At 50.7% G+C, this 19,435-nt stretch overlaps 1 protein-coding gene across 3 annotated transcripts in view; it reads right to left on the minus strand.

Moving 5' to 3' along the window:
* Positions 1–19,435, minus strand: part of PPARGC1B (PPARG coactivator 1 beta) — a 127,379-nt gene that overhangs the window by 8,358 nt on the left and 99,586 nt on the right. Inside the window, exons 4-12 of one of the 3 annotated variants that reach the window (XM_017875801.1) lie at positions 16,099–16,215; positions 13,240–14,362; positions 12,309–12,345; positions 11,652–11,716; positions 9,862–10,675; positions 7,516–7,569; positions 6,829–6,904; positions 4,593–4,714; positions 768–922 (exon numbers count right to left, since the gene is read on the minus strand). In XM_017875801.1, the coding sequence (XP_017731290.1) occupies positions 768–922; positions 4,593–4,714; positions 6,829–6,904; positions 7,516–7,569; positions 9,862–10,675; positions 11,652–11,716; positions 12,309–12,345; positions 13,240–14,362; positions 16,099–16,215 (2,563 nt within the window). The remainder of the gene's footprint in view (positions 1–767; positions 923–4,592; positions 4,715–6,828; positions 6,905–7,515; positions 7,570–9,861; positions 10,676–11,651; positions 11,717–12,308; positions 12,346–13,239; positions 14,363–16,098; positions 16,216–19,435) is intronic. The other 2 variants (XM_017875802.1, XM_017875803.1) reach the window with 2 other exon arrangements.

Here is a 19,435-nt window from a genome sequence, read left to right on the forward strand (position 1 = left end):
ATTGGGTTCTCTCCAATAAGTGGTTTTTTTTTTTTTTTCTTTCCTTTTGAGACAGGGTCTTGCTCTGTCACCCAGGCTGGAATGCAGTAGTGCCATCATGGCTCACTACAGTCTTGACCTCTTGGGTTCAGGTGATCCTCCCACCTCTGCCTCCTGAGTAGCTGGGACTATAGGCACAAGCCACCATGCCTGGCTAATTTTTGTATTTTTTGTAGAGACGGGATTTCACTATATTGCCCAAGCTGGTCTCGAACTCCCGGGCTCAAGTGATCCTCTTGCCTCAGCCTCCCAAGGTGCTGGGATTACAGGCATGAGCCACTGAGCCTGGCCAAGAAATTCTTTCGTACATTGTACTTCCTTGTCCTTCTTCATCATCTTGTCCCCAGGTGGCTGCTGCCTTGTCTGGGGTCACCACGGAATGCCCCTGAAGGGGACAGGGTAGCAGCTGGCCCTGTGAAGTCACGGAGACCGTAGCCACGGTTCTGCCAGCTGGCTGTGCACATGACTGAATCTTCTTAGAGGCCATGGGAGGTTGGCTTCTCTTTGGTAGCAGTCACAGGACAAGACAAGGTGGACCAGAGGCCAGAAGAAAAACAAGATGGTAGCCTTCAGGCAAAGGGGCTGCAGTGTTACACCAAGCAGCACACTGGGGTGTGGGGACGGAAGCTATGTCCACAGGGGGCTTTAGCTCTGGGTTTTGTTCAAGGAAGGCACTTCCTCTCAAGCTTTGAGTCTTACTAGACTATGGCTGGGTCTCGGGGGCTTACCGTAGTCAGTGTATCTGGGCCAGCAGAAGTGTCGGAGCCCTCCGTAGCTCAGGTGGAAGGAGGGCTCGTTGCGCTTCCTCAGGGCAGCGCCGTTCCTCAGAGAGAGGGCCGCGTGCTCAGAACACCGGTAGGTAATGAAGCCGTACTTCTTGCCTCTGTGGGGAGAGGAGAAGGAGAGTATGTTATTTGGCTGGCTGGGTGGACACTGTGAGACCAGCCATTACTAGATGAGGAACAGACTGCCACAGTGATTCGACACTCGCATCATGGCCCCCTAGATAGAGATGACATGACCACCAGGCTGACTTCTGCAATGTGGTAATAATGAAAGTAGCTAATACGTTGAATGTCTGCCAGATGTTGGCCACCACACCTTGCCTCGGACGCTCCTCAGATGAGCCTGTGAGGTGGGTACTGTTGTTACCTCCACCTTGCAGATGAGGAAACAGCTTCTGTGGAGTTCAGTAATGTACCCAAAAGCAAGTGGCAGAGCAGGGATTCTAACCCAGGACTCTGACATTAAAGCTGATGATCTTAACAGCCGTGTATGTTTCTCCTATTATTCCCATCTCCCTATACTACTGCACCACTTTCTGCCTCCTTCAAAGCCAGCCTCAGTCACCAATTCCTTGGCTGCCATCTGGGCCTTCACCTCCCTTAGTAGGGCTGGTCTTCTGCACACATCTTGCCCTTCATGGTAGACATCTATGATGCCTGCCTGTTCAGTTTCCACTCCCCTTCCTCAGACAACAGCATGTGTGGTCAACCAGGCTGAGGGTGCCAGGGCAAACCACATGACAATGGCCCTTCCTGGATACCATGGTTTGTTCAAGGATAAGCCTGTTTGCTCAAGGCTGAACCCCAAAGAATCCATCTCAGGTCTTTGCTGGAGTCATGTAGTGACTCCTACTTCCCCAGGGGTCTCTAAGTTGCTGGGGGGTAGCTTAAAGCTACAGGCAGCCACTTTGCAACCAGGAGAAAAGTCTGCCTGAGAAGGACCAAAAGTTCTATTCCAACTTTTCACTTCCATGAACAACAGAAAGAGTCCCGACTGACATATTATCTGCTATGTAAACTCCTCAAGGCAGAGGCAAAGTGGCATTCACCAACTATTAGCACAGGCTTACAAATAGTGGGTGCCTAATAAACATTTACGTGAATCATGTTTCCTGACACCTCTCTGAACCAGGGCCAAGTTTGAACCCTTCTGCCTCTTTATCTATTTATTTATTTTTTGAGACAGTCTCACTCTGTCGCCCAGGCTGGAATGCAGTGGTCGCAATCCCAGCTCACTGTAATCTCTGCCTCCTGGGTTCAAGCGATTCTCATGCCTCAGCCTCCGAGTAGCTGAGATTACAGGCATGTGCCACCAAGCCCGGGTAATTTTTTTGTAGTTTTAGTAGAGACAGGGTTTCACCATGTTGGCCAGGTTGGTCTCAAACTCCTGGCCTCAAGTAATCTGTCTGCCTCGGCCTCCCAAAGTGTTGGGATTACAGGCATGAGCCACCATGCCCGGACCCTTCTTGCTCTTTAAATGTCTAATATTGGTAGTACGTCCAAGACTCTTTTTTAAAGATTCTGTGTGTTTTTAAAATCTTAACAGATTGATCTTTCTCTTTACAGATTAATGTGCCTGCTTTATTTTTGCATGCTATCTTCATTTGATAGCCTGAAAACTGCACAGAACTTAAAATGGTTCTATTTGTATAATGGTTCTTTTAAAAAAAAAATTGGTAAAAACACTTAACAGGACATTTACCGTCTTTACCATTTTTAAGCATACAGTTTGGCAGTATTAAGTATACTCATACTGCTGTGCAACGAAGCTCCAGAAATATTCCACCTTGCCAAACTGAAACTCTATGCCCGTTAAACAACACCTCCCTTATTCTCCCTCTCTGCAGCCCCTGGCAACCACCACTCTTTCTGTTTCGATGCATTTGACTACTTTAGACACAGCATATAAGTGAAATCGTATAGTATTTGTCTTTCTGTGCCTGGCTTATTTCACTCAGTACAATGCGGTAAGGTTCATCCATGTGGCGGCATGAGTCAGAATTTCCTTCCTTTTTTTTTTTTTTTTTTTTTGAGACGGAGTCTCACTCTGCCGCCCAGGCTGGAATGCTGTGGCCGGATCTCAGCTCACTGCAAACTCCGCCTCACGGGTTCACGCCATTCTCCTGCCTCAGCCTCCCGAGTAGCTGGGACTACAGGCGACCACCACCTCGCCCGGCTAATTTTTTGTATTTTTTTTTTTTTTTAGTAGAGACGGGGTTTCACCGTGTTAGCCAGGATGGTCTCGATCTCCTGACCTCGTGATCCGCCCGTCTCGGCCTCCCAAAGTGCTGGGATTACAGGCTTGAGCCACCGCGCCCGGCCAGAATTTCCTTCCTTTTTAAGGCTTCATAATATTCACTATATGTATAGAAACCATATTTAGTTTATCTATTCATCTGTTGGTGGACATTTGGATTGTTTCCTCCTCTTGGCTATTGTAAATAATGTCGCTATGAGCTTGGGTGAACAAATATCTCTTGGAGATCCTGTTTTCAATTCTTTGGGATATATACCCGTAAGTGGAATTGCTGGATCAGATGGTGGTTCTAGGTTTAATTTTTTGACGAATTGCCATACTGTTTTCCACATCAGCTGCATCATTTAAAATTCCTATCAACACTATGCAAGAGTTCCAAATTGTCCACATCCTTGCCAGTATTTATCTGGTTTTTTGATAGTAGCCATCCTAATGGGCAAGAAGTATATGATAACTCTTACACCAGAAACTATTTTCTTGCTGAAGCTTTCTATTATTATTATTATTGTATGAGAATGTAAAAACCCTAATAACTTAGTTTGCCTTAGTTTGCCAATATAATAGGAGATACTTTAGAAATATTTCAAAACTGAGTTTTGACATCTAAATTGTGCATTCATATAAAACCTGTTCTTTTTGCAGATCCCCTGACAGGTAAAACACTGCTTCTCCAGGTGAGTGACGAAAACCCAGGGCTGCCTAGTAGAACAGAACACCTGGGACCTTTTCTTATTTTTTGCTCTATCACCCAGGCTGGAGTACAGTGGCACGATCTCAGCTCACTGCAACCTCTGCCTTCCGGGTTCAAGGGATTCTCCTGCCTCAGTCTCCTTAGTAGCTGGGAATACAGGAGTGCACCACCAGACCCAGCTAATTTTTAAATTTTCAGTAGAGATGGGGTTTCACCATTTTGGCCAGGCTGGTCTCGAACTCTTGACCTCAAGTGATCTGCCCACCTTGGCCTCCCCAAATGCTGGGATTACAGGTGTGAGCCGCCATACCCAACCAAGGCCCGGGACTTGCTGCTGCAGAGGAAGGGAGGGGTGTGAGCAGCACAGGGTTGAGATAGAGTGGGGTCCCAGTGCCAGTCTTCAAGCTGCCAGGGGCTGCTGCCCTGCACTATCTCTAGGCCAAAGGCCCTGAAGCAGACACATGGGCTCCAGTTCTGGCTCTGCCACCAACTAGCTGCCCAGTTAACTTGTCTGAACTCCTGCAGAAAGGAAAGCAATTGAAAGACTAGGAGTGCTTATGTCCCTGGCATGCTGGGAAGTTTAGATAGAGGAATGAATGGAGACTGCCTGGCACTTAGTAAAGCATCAGCACGTGTTTGCTGCTGTTACTGACTGCATTACCATTTCTGGTCCTTCTCCTGGGCCTGGCTTTCCACATCTAGGCTATGGATTTCGTCAGATTCATTCCACAAGCCTTGGACATCTTCTTGTATCCAGCTCTGGATCAGGACTGGTGCCCCTCTCTGCTCCCTTCATCTGCCATGGCTTGGCTCAACTCACCTCTTACTTCTTGTCAGCACCTCGCACTCCACGATCTCACCAAACACTTCAAAACGCCTCTTCAGCTCTCGGGAGCTCATGTTGCTGGAGAGATTTCGAATGTACACCACACGGCCTTCACCCTGCCCAAGAAGGAGGATAGAGACTCGGTCATTGCCTGGCTTCCTGGGGCCCCTCTGGGGGTGGGCTCCCGTGGAGTTCTTGTCCTAGTCCATGATGCCTGGCTGAGTGAGCAATACCAGATGGAGTCAGAGAGAGGTCAATGCCAATCTCTACCCCAGAGGACCTGCCCTTGTTGGGGGAGGGTGTTGGATGGGAAGGGGCCTCCAAGGAAGCCACTGCTTACATGAAGGAAATGAGCAGAGACTGGGCTGTGAAAGGGGAGGGATTTATCACCATTCATACGCCTGCATATTCAGTAGCTTTTGGACCTACTTTTCAAGTCTGAGCAGGGGAGGTGCTGGGGTAGGGCAAGCACAGGAGGCAGGTTGTGAGTGTGAGAGTGGGCTGGAAGGAAGGGTAATGAGGTGGGGGCATCAGGGCTATTGGTTTTGCCTGGGCAAAGTGGCTGAAGCCACAGTATAGACACTGTCACCAAGGCGTCGCCTTCAGGAGAGTTCTGTGCTATGCCAGTGGGTGCCTAGAACAGCCTAGCAGAGAGAGCGGGTGGGAGAAAGTCCAGATTAGAACTCCCCTTCCCCTCCTCTCAGATCTGTGACTTGATCTGGCTGAAGCCACTGCTATTGGAAAAGTCACTCTGACCTGCTAGAAAAACTTCAGCCTTGTTCCTGGAAACCTGTGTTCCCATAGGAAAAACACAGTTTCTTGTTCTGGACAGGCTTGCTCTGGAAACAGGTTATAGCCAGTGATTCTCCAGCCATCCCACCCCCGTACTACACATGCCAAGGAAGAAAACCCAGGCGGCGGGTCCACAAACAGGACTCCGTCGTCAACAGTCAGGGGAACTGTGCATCTCACAACATACGATGTCCAAGCTTAGCTCAACAGAGAAATCCCCTCCTCCCACTCTCCTTGCAGCTTCTTGAATTCATAAAAGCTCTTTCCTGCCACTGCTCCAGACACTTGTCCCCCTGAGTCTTTGCTTGGTTGCTCCTTTTCATCAATCAGGGCCCAGCTCCCTGAAGGTGCCCCTCCCTGGCCACCCGTAAACACATCCTCCTCAACAGTCCTGTTTACTCCAGATTGTTACTAATTGCACATTACTAATTTCACCATGCTTATCCCAATCTGTAATTATATTGCTTATTCCTTTGTTATGAGTCTGTTATCTCTCTCTCCCTTCTGTTCAGTCAGGAGGGGGGCCTCATCTCTCTTGTTCATTGCTGTCCTCCAACGCCCAAAACTGTGATAGGCCTGTAACTGCTGAATGACCAGACATAGACTCCAAGAAGATTCTCCATGCACAGTCCATGGTTTTAAGGACCTGCATGCAGACAGCTGTGCACCTCTAGGGTATGCACACCTCCTGTGTGCCCCTCCTCCCTGAAGTGCCACATCACATGGGAGAGACCCAGCAGAAGTCTGCCTTGTGTTTTCATCCTATTTTCCTCCTTCCTTTCTAGTGACATGCATGGCCTAGCTGGCCAGCTCCAGCTCCCCACTCCAGGCCCCTGATGTGTTTTCTCTGTGGGGAGCTTTGCAATAGGGTCACCAGGCAAACGCAGAAGGCCAGGGCCTGTGGACTAACTCTGGGAGGGGATTAGGGAAGTGGGTGGGGAGGAAGGGGCAGGCTCTCTTGGTCCCTTGTCACTGATCAAGTTGGGGGAACCCTTGGGAAGTGCAGGCCCTTACGTACAAATGAGGAAAGTGAGGCTTGGGGAAGCTGGGGGACCTGCCCACAGTCACACAGAAGGTGGTGGTAGGGCTGGCTTGTGACCTGGCCAGCCTGGCTCTGCTCCCCACTACCACAGCCTGCCCATTTGGCTCTCTCAAGGCCCCTGACACTGAGCCCTAAATCACCACCAACAGCACACTCACGGCCAGTCTCTTGGCTGAACTTTGCATGGTGCCACCTTTGATGCCCTTTAGTGACCCGCATGCTCTTGAAATGAGAGAAATATCATTGCCTTCTGCTGCCATAGTCCCTTCTTCCCCAGGCAGAGGCCGAAGACTGAGGGGCTCACCAGCCAGCCTCAAAGGCTTTGGTCCATGGAGCCCCCACACACTTCCTGCTCCTTCCCATTCACTCCAGGCTCTGGGCCCCCAGATCACTTACAATGGCCTTTTCCCGCCGCTTCCTGGCGTGCCGGATGCTTGGCGTTCTGTCTGAACACGGCCCTCTGCTCTCACATCTGTCAGTGAACAAGCAAAGCAGAGGCACTCACTCTCAGGAGAGACCATGGGGGTGGGGGCAGATCTGCTCCAGGAGGCAAGGGATGCTTCCTTAGGACTCGTTCACAAGGGCACAGGAGCTGCAACTACCTCCTGCAGAAACCTAGCTTCCCCTTCCGTAACGACAGCCCAGGGCTGTGTGTGGGCCCGAACAACTGGACACATGCCTACTGCCAGCTTCCGGACTGGATCACTGGGAACCACTGTGTTGCTCATTATAACCCCACCCCCTTCTGTGCCTTGCCTCCCTATGCCATTAGGGGTAGAAAAGTCCTTTTGCTTTATTATCTTGTTTGGTCTGATTTTTTTTTTTTTTTTTTAAGCCCAGTGAGATTTAATGTTTCTTCATTTTCCAGATGAAAAATCCGAGGCTCAGGTTTGAGATGGAATTTGCTTAAAGTCAGAAAGCAGAGAAGTCAGAAGCAGGTCCTTCTGAGTCCAGAACCACTGCTCCCTATGGGTTCATGCCTCAGTTAAGCAGCAGCCCCTGGCCAGCACAGCTCCATGCTTCCAGGCTAGCTATCAGGCTCATTAGTCCCATAGCCCGAGCAGGCTCCCGGGTGCCACCCACCTGCAGCCTTCCTTGCCTGCCTGCACGCTGCCCTCACTCCTCCAGCCTGAGTCACTGAGAAATACAGCACAGAGGACAAGAACACAGGCTTGTGAGTCAGACAGCTTGAGTTTGAATCTTAGCCCCACCGCCTCCCTGTTGGGTGACCTGGGGCCAGTTACAGAAGCCCTCTCAACTTCAGTTCTTCGTCTATAAAATAGGGATAACCAATAATGTCCATCCCTTAGCCATTTGTGAGGATTAAATTTAAAAATGCATGTCAATGCTTAGCCCAGGAACTGCTCCATAAATATTTGCTCTATTTTTCTATGTAACCTCTTTGAGCCTCAGCTTCCTCATCTATAAAATGGGGATGAGTAGCAGATACCTCCAGGTGCACCTGTGAAGCTCAAGTAGGATAATGGGAGGGGAAATGACTTGCAACTTTAAAGGGTTGCCTAATTATAGTATTATCATCCCTTTTGCAACAGAATTGGTAGACTTTCCCCACCCGAAGAGCTGAGAGTGCCTGGAAGGTATTGTGGGGTTCAAGATTTGTGTTGTTAACCCAGCTTAACGTGCTTTCTGTTGCTGTGTATTTGGTACAGGTCTAGAGAAGGCTGATCAGTATCTTACGAGGTTTACCAGGTACTGAGCTCAGCCAGGTAGCTGAGCAGGAGACAGGTTACCCAATTTAAGTTTCTGCGGTGAGCAGAAAAAGTCAGCCCTGAACCTGGCCCAAAAGTGAGAAGAGAAAAAGGAAAATCCATGGGGTTTTCTAGAGAAGTTCTCGACTCTTCCCAGGCAATTTTATGAATGCAGACCCAGTCCAAACACCACTGAGCTGGGCAGGAGAGAAAGGAGGCCAGGGAAGCTCCAGCTTGGGGGATGTATTTCAACATGAGAACCTGGGACACTGCCTAATGTGTAGACGGAGTGCTTTAGCTCACAGCAAAGCAAGGCTGAAGCCAAACCTTTGACACCGGAACACCGTAGGGCAGAAGCTACCCCCGGGAAAGAATGGAGCCAGAAAGAGAGGCTCAGCGCGGTCGGCAGAAGGCAGCTGTGACTGACGAATCCTGGCTTCTACAGTAAGGGCTCGCTGGAGAAATTGCTGCAGACCTCACTTTGAGGAACAAAAAATTTAGGGCTTCTTAACAATAGTTTGCGGGGAGCCCACAAGCCCCCTAAAATTGAATGCCCAGTTAGATGTGTATGCACATTTTAATGGGAAGATGGGCCTTTGCTTTAATCAGGTTTTCAAACAGTTGAGAGCCCTTGTTGTAGACGTGTAAATATAAAGCTGTAGTCTTTTCACATTTTTATTTAACAAAAAAAATTTTTTTTTTGCTAGTCTCTTTAGAAGGGAAGAAGAGGTATCTTCACAAGACCTAAATTCTGGTCTCAGAGTATGATAGTCTAGCAATGTCATCAGCATCACCTGGGGACTTGTTGCCTCTGCCCCACCCCAGACCTTCAGATCAGACACCCAGGTGTGGGCCACGTGGGCCGGCCAGTGGAGGCCCAACAAATCCTGCAGCCGATTCTGCAGCTGGGCTCTAGCCCAAGAGCAGCATCTAGTGGCCACTCGGCCTCACCTCAACACAGGGCTAGGGATGACGACACTGACCCTCCTCAAGCCTTCCCCAGGGAGAATCAGGAAGCACTGTGATCAGAGAGAAGCGACCAGTACCCTCCGACTCTGCCAAACCTCCATTTTTTTTCTGGTCAGCTCCCCAGCTGACTTTTGGACTGGCTTCTTCTCCAGTCTGGTTGAGCGAGCGAGGATGACACGAGCAAGCGGGCTCATGAGGCATCATCCCTCCACTGAGGTCAAAGCCCTTCAAGGGGCAGCCGACTGGTGAAAGCCACAGCGCACCTCAGCAGGACCCAGAAACCTTATCAATGCTTTATGTCCAGGCATTTTCCGGAGCACAGATTAGAATTACACTCATCTTTCTTTTACATGTAAATATCCCTAGAATTCAAATGTTGGGGCATGTATGTTTGCACAAAAACCTATCCATTTTACAAATATAAAAGCAAAAAACACAGATGGGTAAGGGACAAGTTCCTTTAGACATAAGCCCACAAATAGCCAGAAGTGGGTTTTCTTTCTTTCTGGAGGCCAGGATATTTGGGACACTCCCGATTTCACACACCAGGCTTTGCCTGCCTCCAGGACTCACCCACAACTGCCCCAGAAGACCACCTTCAAGGCCTCTGACCAGGACATGGGCCACACAGGGAGATGCAGCCTCAGCTTCAGAGCAAGTTTCCCGGGGATCCTCCCTCCTGGGGCTCCTGGTTCCCTGGGAACTGGGGTCCTCCACTGCCCGCTGCCTCTCCTGCGCCCCCTGTTCATACCTGAGGTTCCTTCGAGTGGCTGGTGACCAGGAGTGGCAGGATGAGGAGCCAGAGCTTGAGCGGCTGCGGGAACAGAGCTGCCGGCTGGCCTTGCTTGGTGGGCTCTGGTAGGGGCAGTGGTCAGAGCAAGTGGGGCTAACCCCTGAGTCCGCTTCTTCATTGTCCTCCTCCCCCTCCTCCTCCCCTTCTTCCTCTTCCTCCTCTGGGAGGAAGCTGCTCTCGCCACTGCTGCTGCTGCTGTCTTCAAAGACAGTGTCATACTCTGGGCTCTTGCAGGAGGCCAGTTCTTCCTCCTCCAGGGCAGTCTCCAGCAGCCCAAAGTGTTTGGTGAGGCTGGCGCGGATCTCATGGTCTCTCAGCAGCATGCTGTCCTTGGGTGGGGCGCCAGCACCACAGCTTCTGTCTTCCTCCCTGCCAGGGGACTGCGCCTCAGCCCGAGGGGCACCCTGCTGGGGCCAGTCCTCAAGGTGAACCCCAGACGGCTCCCAGGACCTCAGCACCTTCCTTTGTAGGACGCCCTCTGGTCGGAGCACCTGGCAGTAGTCATGGTCTCCAAAGGAACAGGAGAAGGGACGCTTATGGCCAGCCTGGGAGGCTGGCTGGGCCGTGGCATGTCGCAGGTGGGACAGGAGCTCACTCCGCTCCGGGTGCTTCTTTGGCAGCTTATGGGCAGCCCCTGGGGTGGCCTTGAGTGACAGGCCCTCAGGGGAGGGGAGGTTGAGAGCTATTTCTTTGCCCAGGCTGTGCTTGATGTCCGGCTTGAAGGGATCCTCCTCTGTGGGCTTGTATGGTGGTGTGGTGGGTGGGGTGAGCCCTGTCCAAGCAAGAGGAGAAAGGTAAGATAAAGACAGATCACTTCTCCAAGGGACACTAAGACCCTAAGTTTGGGGCCAAGCATGGTAGCTCACACCTATAATCCCAACATTTTGGGAGGGCGAGGTGAGTGGATCACTTGAATCCAGGAGCTCAAGACCAACCTGGCCAACATGGTGAAATCATGTCTCCACTAAAAATACAAAAAATATAACCAGGCTTGTTGGTACATGCCTATAATCCCAGCTACTTTGGAGGCTGAGACATGAGAATTGCTTGAACCCAGGAGCAGGAGGTTGCAGTGAGCCAAGATTGTGCCACTGCACTCCAGCCTGGGCAACACAGTGAGACTATGTCTCGAAAAAATAAAATAAAATAAAAAAAAATTTTAAAAAGACCCTAGTTTGGGATGGGAATAAAATGGCCAAGTGCCCTTACTCCCCCAACCCAGTGGATGGCAGGCATCACTAACTGATCACTGCACTGCTGGCTGAGTCTGGAGGTAGCCTGGGAATCCTTCAATTCTTTGGAGTTGGCATGTGACGAAATCCATTTGCCATCCCTTCTGTGACCTACTAATGGCAGCTGGAACCTCCCAATCTTCCAAATACCTCTTCCTGATCTACATCCAATCATTCAACAAACCCTCCCAACTATATCTCTCATATGCCTCTGGCGTTTCCCATGACGGACAGTGGGCAGGCACCACAGGTAAAACTGCCCACCTGGGCTGGACGCGGTGACTCATGCCTATAATCCTGGTTCATTCCCAGTGAGTCTTCTTTATGGTATCTATTGCAATTTGTAACAATCTTGCTTTTTTGTTTGTTTTTTGACTGCCTATAACATAAGCCCCATGAAGGCAGGCATCTTGTGCATTGTTCATTACGTGGCACCTTGCCCATGCATGATGAAAAACTCAGAGATGCACGGGTGTTTTCCTGAAGGCACCTGCCAGTGGAAGCCCCCTGGCTCACCTGCTGTGCCACAGAGCTCCACTGTCAAGGTCTGCTCAAAGCTCTTCTTGCCAAAAGTTGGGTCGCTGGTGGAGGCAGGGAGGACAGAAAGGAAAGCAGCAAGTCAGCATCAGGCATCCACCTCCCCGCCCACGAAAGGGTCACAGGGAGTGCTGTGACAGGCCCTGGCTCTGCTGCCCATGGAAATGGAGCCTGAGGTGCATTTGCTCTGGGGGAACCCCCATCCCGGCTGTTAGAGGAATTCAATCTGCACAGCTCTTTTAGGAGACACAGGCAAGGTTCACTGGAGGGTAAATAGAGGACAAGTGTTGTCAGCCTCCTTATTTTATAGAGGGAGCAACTGAGGCCCAGAAGGAGGAAGGGACTTGCTGAAAGCCACAGGGCACTGTCAGAAAAGAACTCTTTTCAGGGTCCCCAAGAGGACAGGTTATGAAATGGCCTGAGGACTTTCCTCTGGCCTGCAAAAGTTAGTTCCTAAAAACCAACTCCCTTCTAAAGGAGCCCAGCTCCTGAGGGTCCCAGATGACAATCAGGGCACAGGGTGTGGGGCCAGGGCCAGGCATGGGGGCTGATGAACCCCCCCCATCACCACCAACACCAATATCCAACAAGACAAAATCTCATGGAATAATACACCAATAATTTTTAAAAATCTACCTTTGTGACAAGGTCAGCATGAGGCACCTGGGAGAGTCTGAAAAGAAGACAAAGAAAAATAAGATTCCCCAACATGGCATTGCTAGCAGATGCTCCCCCTCTGGAGGAGACTCCAGGCCTCCACTGGTGCCAAGCAGAGCTGCCCTTCGGGCAGGCGACCAAACACCTCTGCCACTTTTAGAGAAGGGCAGAACAACTCAAATCCACCTTCCATCCCAGGTCTCAGCTGGGGGATCTACTTGGATTTCGCAGGAAGTACAAACAGGTGCAAGGGTGACCCCTTCTGGCTAAACATGTAGCACAGTGAGGAAGAACTTGACTCCAAGTCCCACTGCTGTGGGCTCTGGACAGACAGCCCTGCACAGGGCTCATCATTAAGTAGCTCTGTGCCTGAGTTTCTGTATCATAAAATGGAGACAATGACAGTCCCTACCAGAGAGGCTTCTTGTGAGGACTCAATAGGGACAATCTGTTAGTCCGAGGCCAGTGCCAGCACGGTAAGTACACAGTGGCTAACTGTTGTTATCATTACAGTTCTTAGCAGCATTTAAGACTCTAGCTGCATTGCGGAGCTGAATGTATAGCCTTATGCTTCTGTCACATCATCCCCAGTGAGTCTTCTTTACAGTACCTATTGCAATTTGTAATTATCCTCCTTTTCTGTTTACTTTTTGACTGCCTGCTTAATTCGTTAAGTGGCACCTTGCCCATGCGAGATGAAAAACTCAGATGCATGGGTGTTCTTCTGAAGATCTGCTCCAACTAGCCCAAAGAAAAACTGAAAGCCAGGGATGGGAAGGGACTTGTCCAACCCCACATAACACTTTGTTGGGGGACGGGGACTTGAACACAGGGCTCCTGGCTCCCAGTGCAGAGGGGCATGCTGCACCCCATCCCTGCCCCCTCTTCGCAGACCACCAACTCAGACTACCTCTGGGAGGGAGCTGCGGGCAGCTGGGGTCCTCATCCGTGTCCCCACACCCACTCTCACAGGGGCTCTCCAGGGCAGGGATCTGGGGTCCCCGTAGGAGCTGCTGGTCTTGGCCACTGTCCTCGTCCGTGGGGCTGCCCAGCTCCTGCTCTATGTCGTAGGCCTTGGGAGCCAGGCACAGTGAGGACAGAGCACCTTGGGGCTCCGAGGGGACCAGCGGCTCCTCTGCAAATGTCAGCCAGGGGCCCAGCTCAGGGTTCAGTCTCCGAGAACGCCGCACAGGGCACACAGAGCTCTCCAGCTTCCTCCTCAGCTTTGTCCATGGCAGGCCTCGGCCTGGCCTTTTCCTGCCCCACTCCTCCTCCTCCTCTTTTTCTTCTTCCTCTTCCTCCTCCTCTTCTTCCTCGTCTTCCTCCTCCTCCTGCTGCAGCCTGGCAGGCTGGTGGACCTCCCCTTTCACCTCCAGCCGCAGTGGGCGCAGGCTTGGTCTGGGCCCAGTACTCTTGGGTGAAGCTGCGATCCTCACCTCCTCCACCGAGGATGGGTGACCAGGGGAGGCCTGTCTGTCCTTCGGGGGCCTGGGCCTTGACCGAGGTGTGAGGGAGGCATAGACAGGCGTGGCCAGACGGTAGGGTTTGCTGACATCACAGAGCACGTCTTGAGCCAGAAGTTCCCTCAAAATGGAGAACCCAGCCCAGGAGGCTTTGGAGGGGTGCCGGGACCAGGGCCGGGATCTGACCTGCTGGGAGGGGTTGCTGCAGGCCTTGGGGAGTGGCTCAGGGGCCTGTGGGGGCAGCTTCCTCTGGGGCAGGCAGTAGGTGTGCATGTAGCGAATGAGTTGCACCATCGCCTGCATGTCTTCCTGGGAAACCGGGGCACCGGGGTCTGCCCTGCCCAGAGCTAGGGAGTCCCGGGGAGAGGCTGGAGCTGGCTGGGGGCTCGGGCAGTCCTCACCCGGCTCCTTGTCCTCCTTGGCAGGGAGCCGGGGGCTCTGGAGGCGTGGTGACTGCAGACCCCTATCCTGCAGGCAGGACTGTGCTGAGGTGAGGTGCTTATGTAGTTCTGTACAACTCCGGCTCTGAGACTGCGTCATGGGAGCCTTCTTGTCTTGGGTGCTATCCACCTAGAGAGGGAGAGAGGCCAGAGTGAGGAAGGAGACCCAAACACTCCTCCAGTGTGTCTCATCCACATGGCCACTGGCCAGCCCATTGTGTCTCACCTGGATCATAGGAACAGCCAGGTTTCCTTCATTCCGTCCCCAGCCTCTCACACAGACTCAGGCACCTGGCTGTGCTCAGTGGATGAGGAATGAAGGAATGACCAGCCTCCTAACAGCTCTCCCACCCATGGAATTTCGCCCCTGCAGATCCTTCCAGATTCACTGACAAAGCCCCACTCTGACCATTCCACCCCCTGCTCCGTACCCTTCAGCCAAGAGCCGGGCAGTAGATTCATGGTAGCCTGGGGCTGGGTAGAGGAAGCACTCGCTGCAAATTAGCACCGGGGAATTCATTGATCTCAGCTCACTGCAACCTCTGCTTCCCAGGTTCAAGCCATTCTCCTGCCTCAGCCTCCCAAGTAGCTGGGATTACAGGCATGAACCACCACACCTGGGTAATTTTTTGTATTTTTTAGTAGAGACAAGGTTTCACCATGTTGGCCAGGCTGGTCTCAAACTCCTGAGCTCAAGTGATCTGCCCACCTCAGCCTCCCAAAGTGCTGGGATTACAGGTGTGAGCCACCGCGACCAGCCTGAATGATGGATATGTTCTAAAACTGGATAATGGTCATAACTGCATGGGTGTAAGTTTACTAAAAGTCATAGAATTGTACTTTTACAATAGGTGGCTTTTATGTATGTAAATTACACCTCAATAAAGTTTAAAAAAACAAAAAATTCAGTAGCTCCTAGTGCCCACAGGATAAAGGGGAGGCTCCATGGCTGGATGTCTGAGGTCCTCTACACTCGCACCAGCCAACCTGTCTCCAGTCTTAATTCCCCCCAGTGTGACTCATCAATGTGCTGGGACTTTCTAGCAATGGCTGTCAGATGCATCTCACCTCTCTGGGGAAGTTCCTAGGCTCCCAGAGAGCAAAGAGCTGGCTCACAATGGGGTGTGGCTACTGCTCCTTCAACAGAATGAGGCATGAGAGGGTAGACCTTTGTTTCAGGAGGGCCAGCCAGGACAAGTAGGGAGGGAGCAAAGGGACTCATTCCCCAGAGAAGCCCCAGCAAGGGAGAGGCTCCTACACTGAGCTGCTGTCTGAGAGGGACCTGATTCTGCCTCTGAGGATGAAGAATTGTATGCAACAGTTCCCAGAAGGAAGGTCCAGGACCAGGAAGAGGAGGGGTTGTGTGTAGCCTTTGAGGACAGGACCGCTTGAAAGCCACCTGTTACACCTCTCCTTGTTAGGCTTGGAAGATGGGGCTCGAGGAGGAAAACGGATGTTCTTTGACCCTGGATATCTATGACAGAACTTTAAACTCGCCAATGGCTCCCTGAGGGGGGAAAAAAATCCAAACTATTTACTGTGGCCTCCACAACCAGTGCAATCTTGTGTTTTGGTCTGTCACTTAGTCCTCTGAAGGCTGGCCACACTTTCCTCATCCTTTCTCTAACCTGCGTTAACATATACCAGTGTCTGGAACACTGAAGTGTGAGAACGTCCAGGGCACCTTCTAGAACCCTAAACTAGGCTGGATCTCCAGAAGCAGTGCCCAGGACACCAGCTACAAGGGCTGTGGGAGGAGCGGGAAGAGATACTGGAAGTTGATTGAACTCACTATCCTCCACCACAGCTGAAGGCTGCAGCCCCAACAGACACCTGGGGCAGATTTGGGGGCATGTGAAGAGATACCTTGACACAAGGCCGTTGACTTTGAGATCTGAGGCCTGCCTGGTGCCAGGCGCTCCCTTCCTTCTGGGTGTCAGAGCTTGACGTTGGGTAGGATGTGGCCAGGAGGAGCTTCTGCAGCTGAGGGAAAAGCAGAGAGGACAGGAGCCGGGGCTGAGCCAGAGGACATGGACTGACCTTGGGCATCACAGGACCACAGGGAGAACACAGGGTGGGCATTCCATGACCTGAGATGATGATCCCAAGATACTAGGTGCAGATGGCAGATTGTCTAACAATCCCGAACACACATAAGTATCCTAATAACATACAATTCCTTTTCAGAGTTAATAACCCCAGGGAAGAGCTATGACTTTGAAAAACTCAAGCAGGTCTTGGGTAATGTCTGTCTATTCTACTGTTAAAATATTATGATACAGTTTTATTGGGACATTCTAACTGCACACACGCACACACACAATCTGGAAGGTTAGGTACCAAAATGATTCTCTGGTGTGGGATTCCAGCTGATTTCCCTTTTGTTATTTTTGTTTATTCGTATACCTATAACAATTAATTTCTTAAATCAAGTAAGGTAATACTTGTAAATGGCAAAAAAAAAAAAAAAAAAAAAAAAAAAAAAAAAAAAGACACATCACAAATACTAAAGGGCAGACAATTAAAAGCAAGTCTCTCTCTTGCCCAAAGTCCCTCTCTCCCTCCTAGAGGCAACTCCACTAACTACTTTCCGGTGAACCTATCATGAGGCGGGCTTTCATGATACAAGAATACATATGTAGTCATTACCTCCAACCCACCCTGTTGTTTTGTTTGTTTTTTTTGAGATGCAGTCTCTGTCACCCAGGCTGGAGTGCAGTGGCAGGATCTCGGCTCACTGCAACCTCCACCTCCCGGGTTCAAGCGATTCTCCTGCCTCAGCCTCCCAAGTAGCTGGGATTACAGGTGGCTGCCACCACACCCAGCTAATTTTTGTATTTTCAGTAGAGATGGGGTTTTACCATGTTGGCCAGGCTGGTCTCAAACTAGTGACTTTAAGCGATTGCCTCGGCCCCCCAAAGTGCTGGGATTACAGGAGTGAGCCATTGTGCCTGGCCCTACCCTGTTGTTTTTACACAAGTGGAAGACTACACTTAAGCTTGTTTGGCTTTTTTTTTTTCTATAAAAATTGTAAAAGCTCTTGTGCTTCTGCACCCTGAGGGCAGGTACACAGTGTACCTGAGCTGAGAGAGCAGAAAGTTGAACACATTTGGATTTTCCACCAGAGATCCTAGCCAAGCTTGAGAACAAACTGAGAAAGATCAGAGATTTTAGTACAGCACGGAGAGTTTCCCTAGGGGACATGCCACCCCAAGTCACTCCAACAAGGAATGCCAAAGGCCCAGGAGCCAGAGAAAAGGCCACTCCACACTCTTGAGGAGCCACAGGATCCTGGCCACCCCACCTACACCCCAAACCAGCACCCACACGTTTGTGACTTTTTCGATGGGAAAGGATCCTAGGACTGGGGGAAACAGACCTCATTCTAGCCTGGCTCAGGCCCAGTGCACTGTGAGAGCCTTGATTCCTCCACTGGTATAATGAGCAGGGGCAGGGAGACCACATGGCTGGATTAAAACCTCTTTTTTTGACTCTAAGAATATGACAGAAGTTGCTGACCTCAGAAAATCACACAGACACACAGAGGTCCACGGGTCCTTACAAGTCTGTTGGTGGACTCTCTGGGATCCATGGACCAACCTAAGGTCCAGGTGCCTTCTCAGGGCCTTTTTGTTTTGTTTGCTTTTTGTCTTTTACAGAGATGGGGTCTTGCTCTGTCACCCAGGCTCGAATGCAGTATCATGATCCTAGCTCACTGTGGCCTCACACTCCTGGGTTTAGGCAATCCTCCTACCGCAGCCTCCAGAGTAGCTGGGACTACAGGCACGTGCCACCATACCGGGCTAATTAAATAAAAAAAAAAAAAAAAATCATAGAGATGGATCTTCCTATGTTGCCAAGGCTGGTCTCAAACTCCTGGCTTCAAGGGATCCTCCCACTCAGCCTCCCAAAGTATTGGGATTACAGGTATGAGCCACTGTGCCCGACCCCTCAGGGCCTTTCCAGGTCTCTGTTGGTATGCAGGGAGTCTAGACAGCAAGTCTGTTTCCTGTGTGCCTTGCACGATGGCTGAAACAGAGGCACTCAATAAGCATATAGGGAATGAAAGTAATCTAAGGCATGGGAGGGAAACAACCTTTGACCAGCAGGGGTCGCGCTTTGCCTCGTTAAGGTTTGATCCCTCTCCAAAGGCCCCACGCAGAAATGGCACTAGAATGCTTGTTAACGCTCATGGTTGCACCAGAAGTATTAGTTCACATTTACTGAGCAATTCTATGTGCCAGGCACTGTTCTAAGTGCTTTATGTGTATTATCTGCTGTAATCCTCCTAATAGCCTTTGACATAGGCACTATTATTAACCCCACTTTATAGATCAGGCAGCTGAGGCTTAGAGAGGTTCAGGATGTGTGCCTAAGGAACATACAAGTAGTAAACGGCAGGGCTGGGATTCAAACCTAGGCCCTTCGATTCCAGTCTGAAAGGAAGCAGAACCCCCTCTTGGCAGGAGCCATAATGTGGGACTGAACATATTCTGTGCCTGGCATGGTGGGTGCTTCACACTGCTTTGGGGAACTTGAAGGCAGTGGGAAGGAATGGAAAGGGTCCTAGACTAGGAGTGAATATCTGAGTTCTAGTCTTTGCTGGTACACTGACTTGGTGTGTGACCAGTGGGATACCTTCCCCACTCTGGGCCACAATTTTCCCAGAATTGGGCTTGAGGGTCACCAAGGGCCTTTCTAGCTCAAACTCTCCATAACCTAAGAACCCTCCCAGCTCAAACAGGCTCTGATTTTCTAGCTGAGTCCTGCCAGCCTCCAAGAGCTACAGCACCAAGGGAGGGGATCAAGACAGGCTGAACAAAGCTGGACTTCACACTCTAGGACAGCTCAGCTTCGGGTGCTCTCAGCCTGGATTAAGAGCAACTGCTTCCAGTAACTTCTGAGTTCCAGACTCCTTTGAAAACCTGATAAAATCTGATCTTCTCCCTAGAAAGCTGCTATTCCATGTGCACCTTTCCACATTCCATACACACAGTCACACAGCATTTAGCTTCTGCTAGTGGAAGTGTAAACCAGTCCAACCTCTTTGGAGGGCAATCTGGAAGTATCTGCTTAAACTGGAAAATCACAGATCCATAGACCCAGGAATTTCATTTCTAAGAATCTGTCCACTTACATGTCACAAAAGTCTGTGTAGGAACAGTCACTGCGCCACTGCTTGTAATGAGGAAGGAGTTGAAAC

This window comes from Rhinopithecus bieti, unplaced genomic scaffold (genome assembly GCF_001698545.2).
Source record: "Rhinopithecus bieti isolate Rb0 unplaced genomic scaffold, ASM169854v2 scaffold_7673, whole genome shotgun sequence".
Classification (NCBI taxonomy): Eukaryota; Metazoa; Chordata; class Mammalia; order Primates; family Cercopithecidae; genus Rhinopithecus; species Rhinopithecus bieti.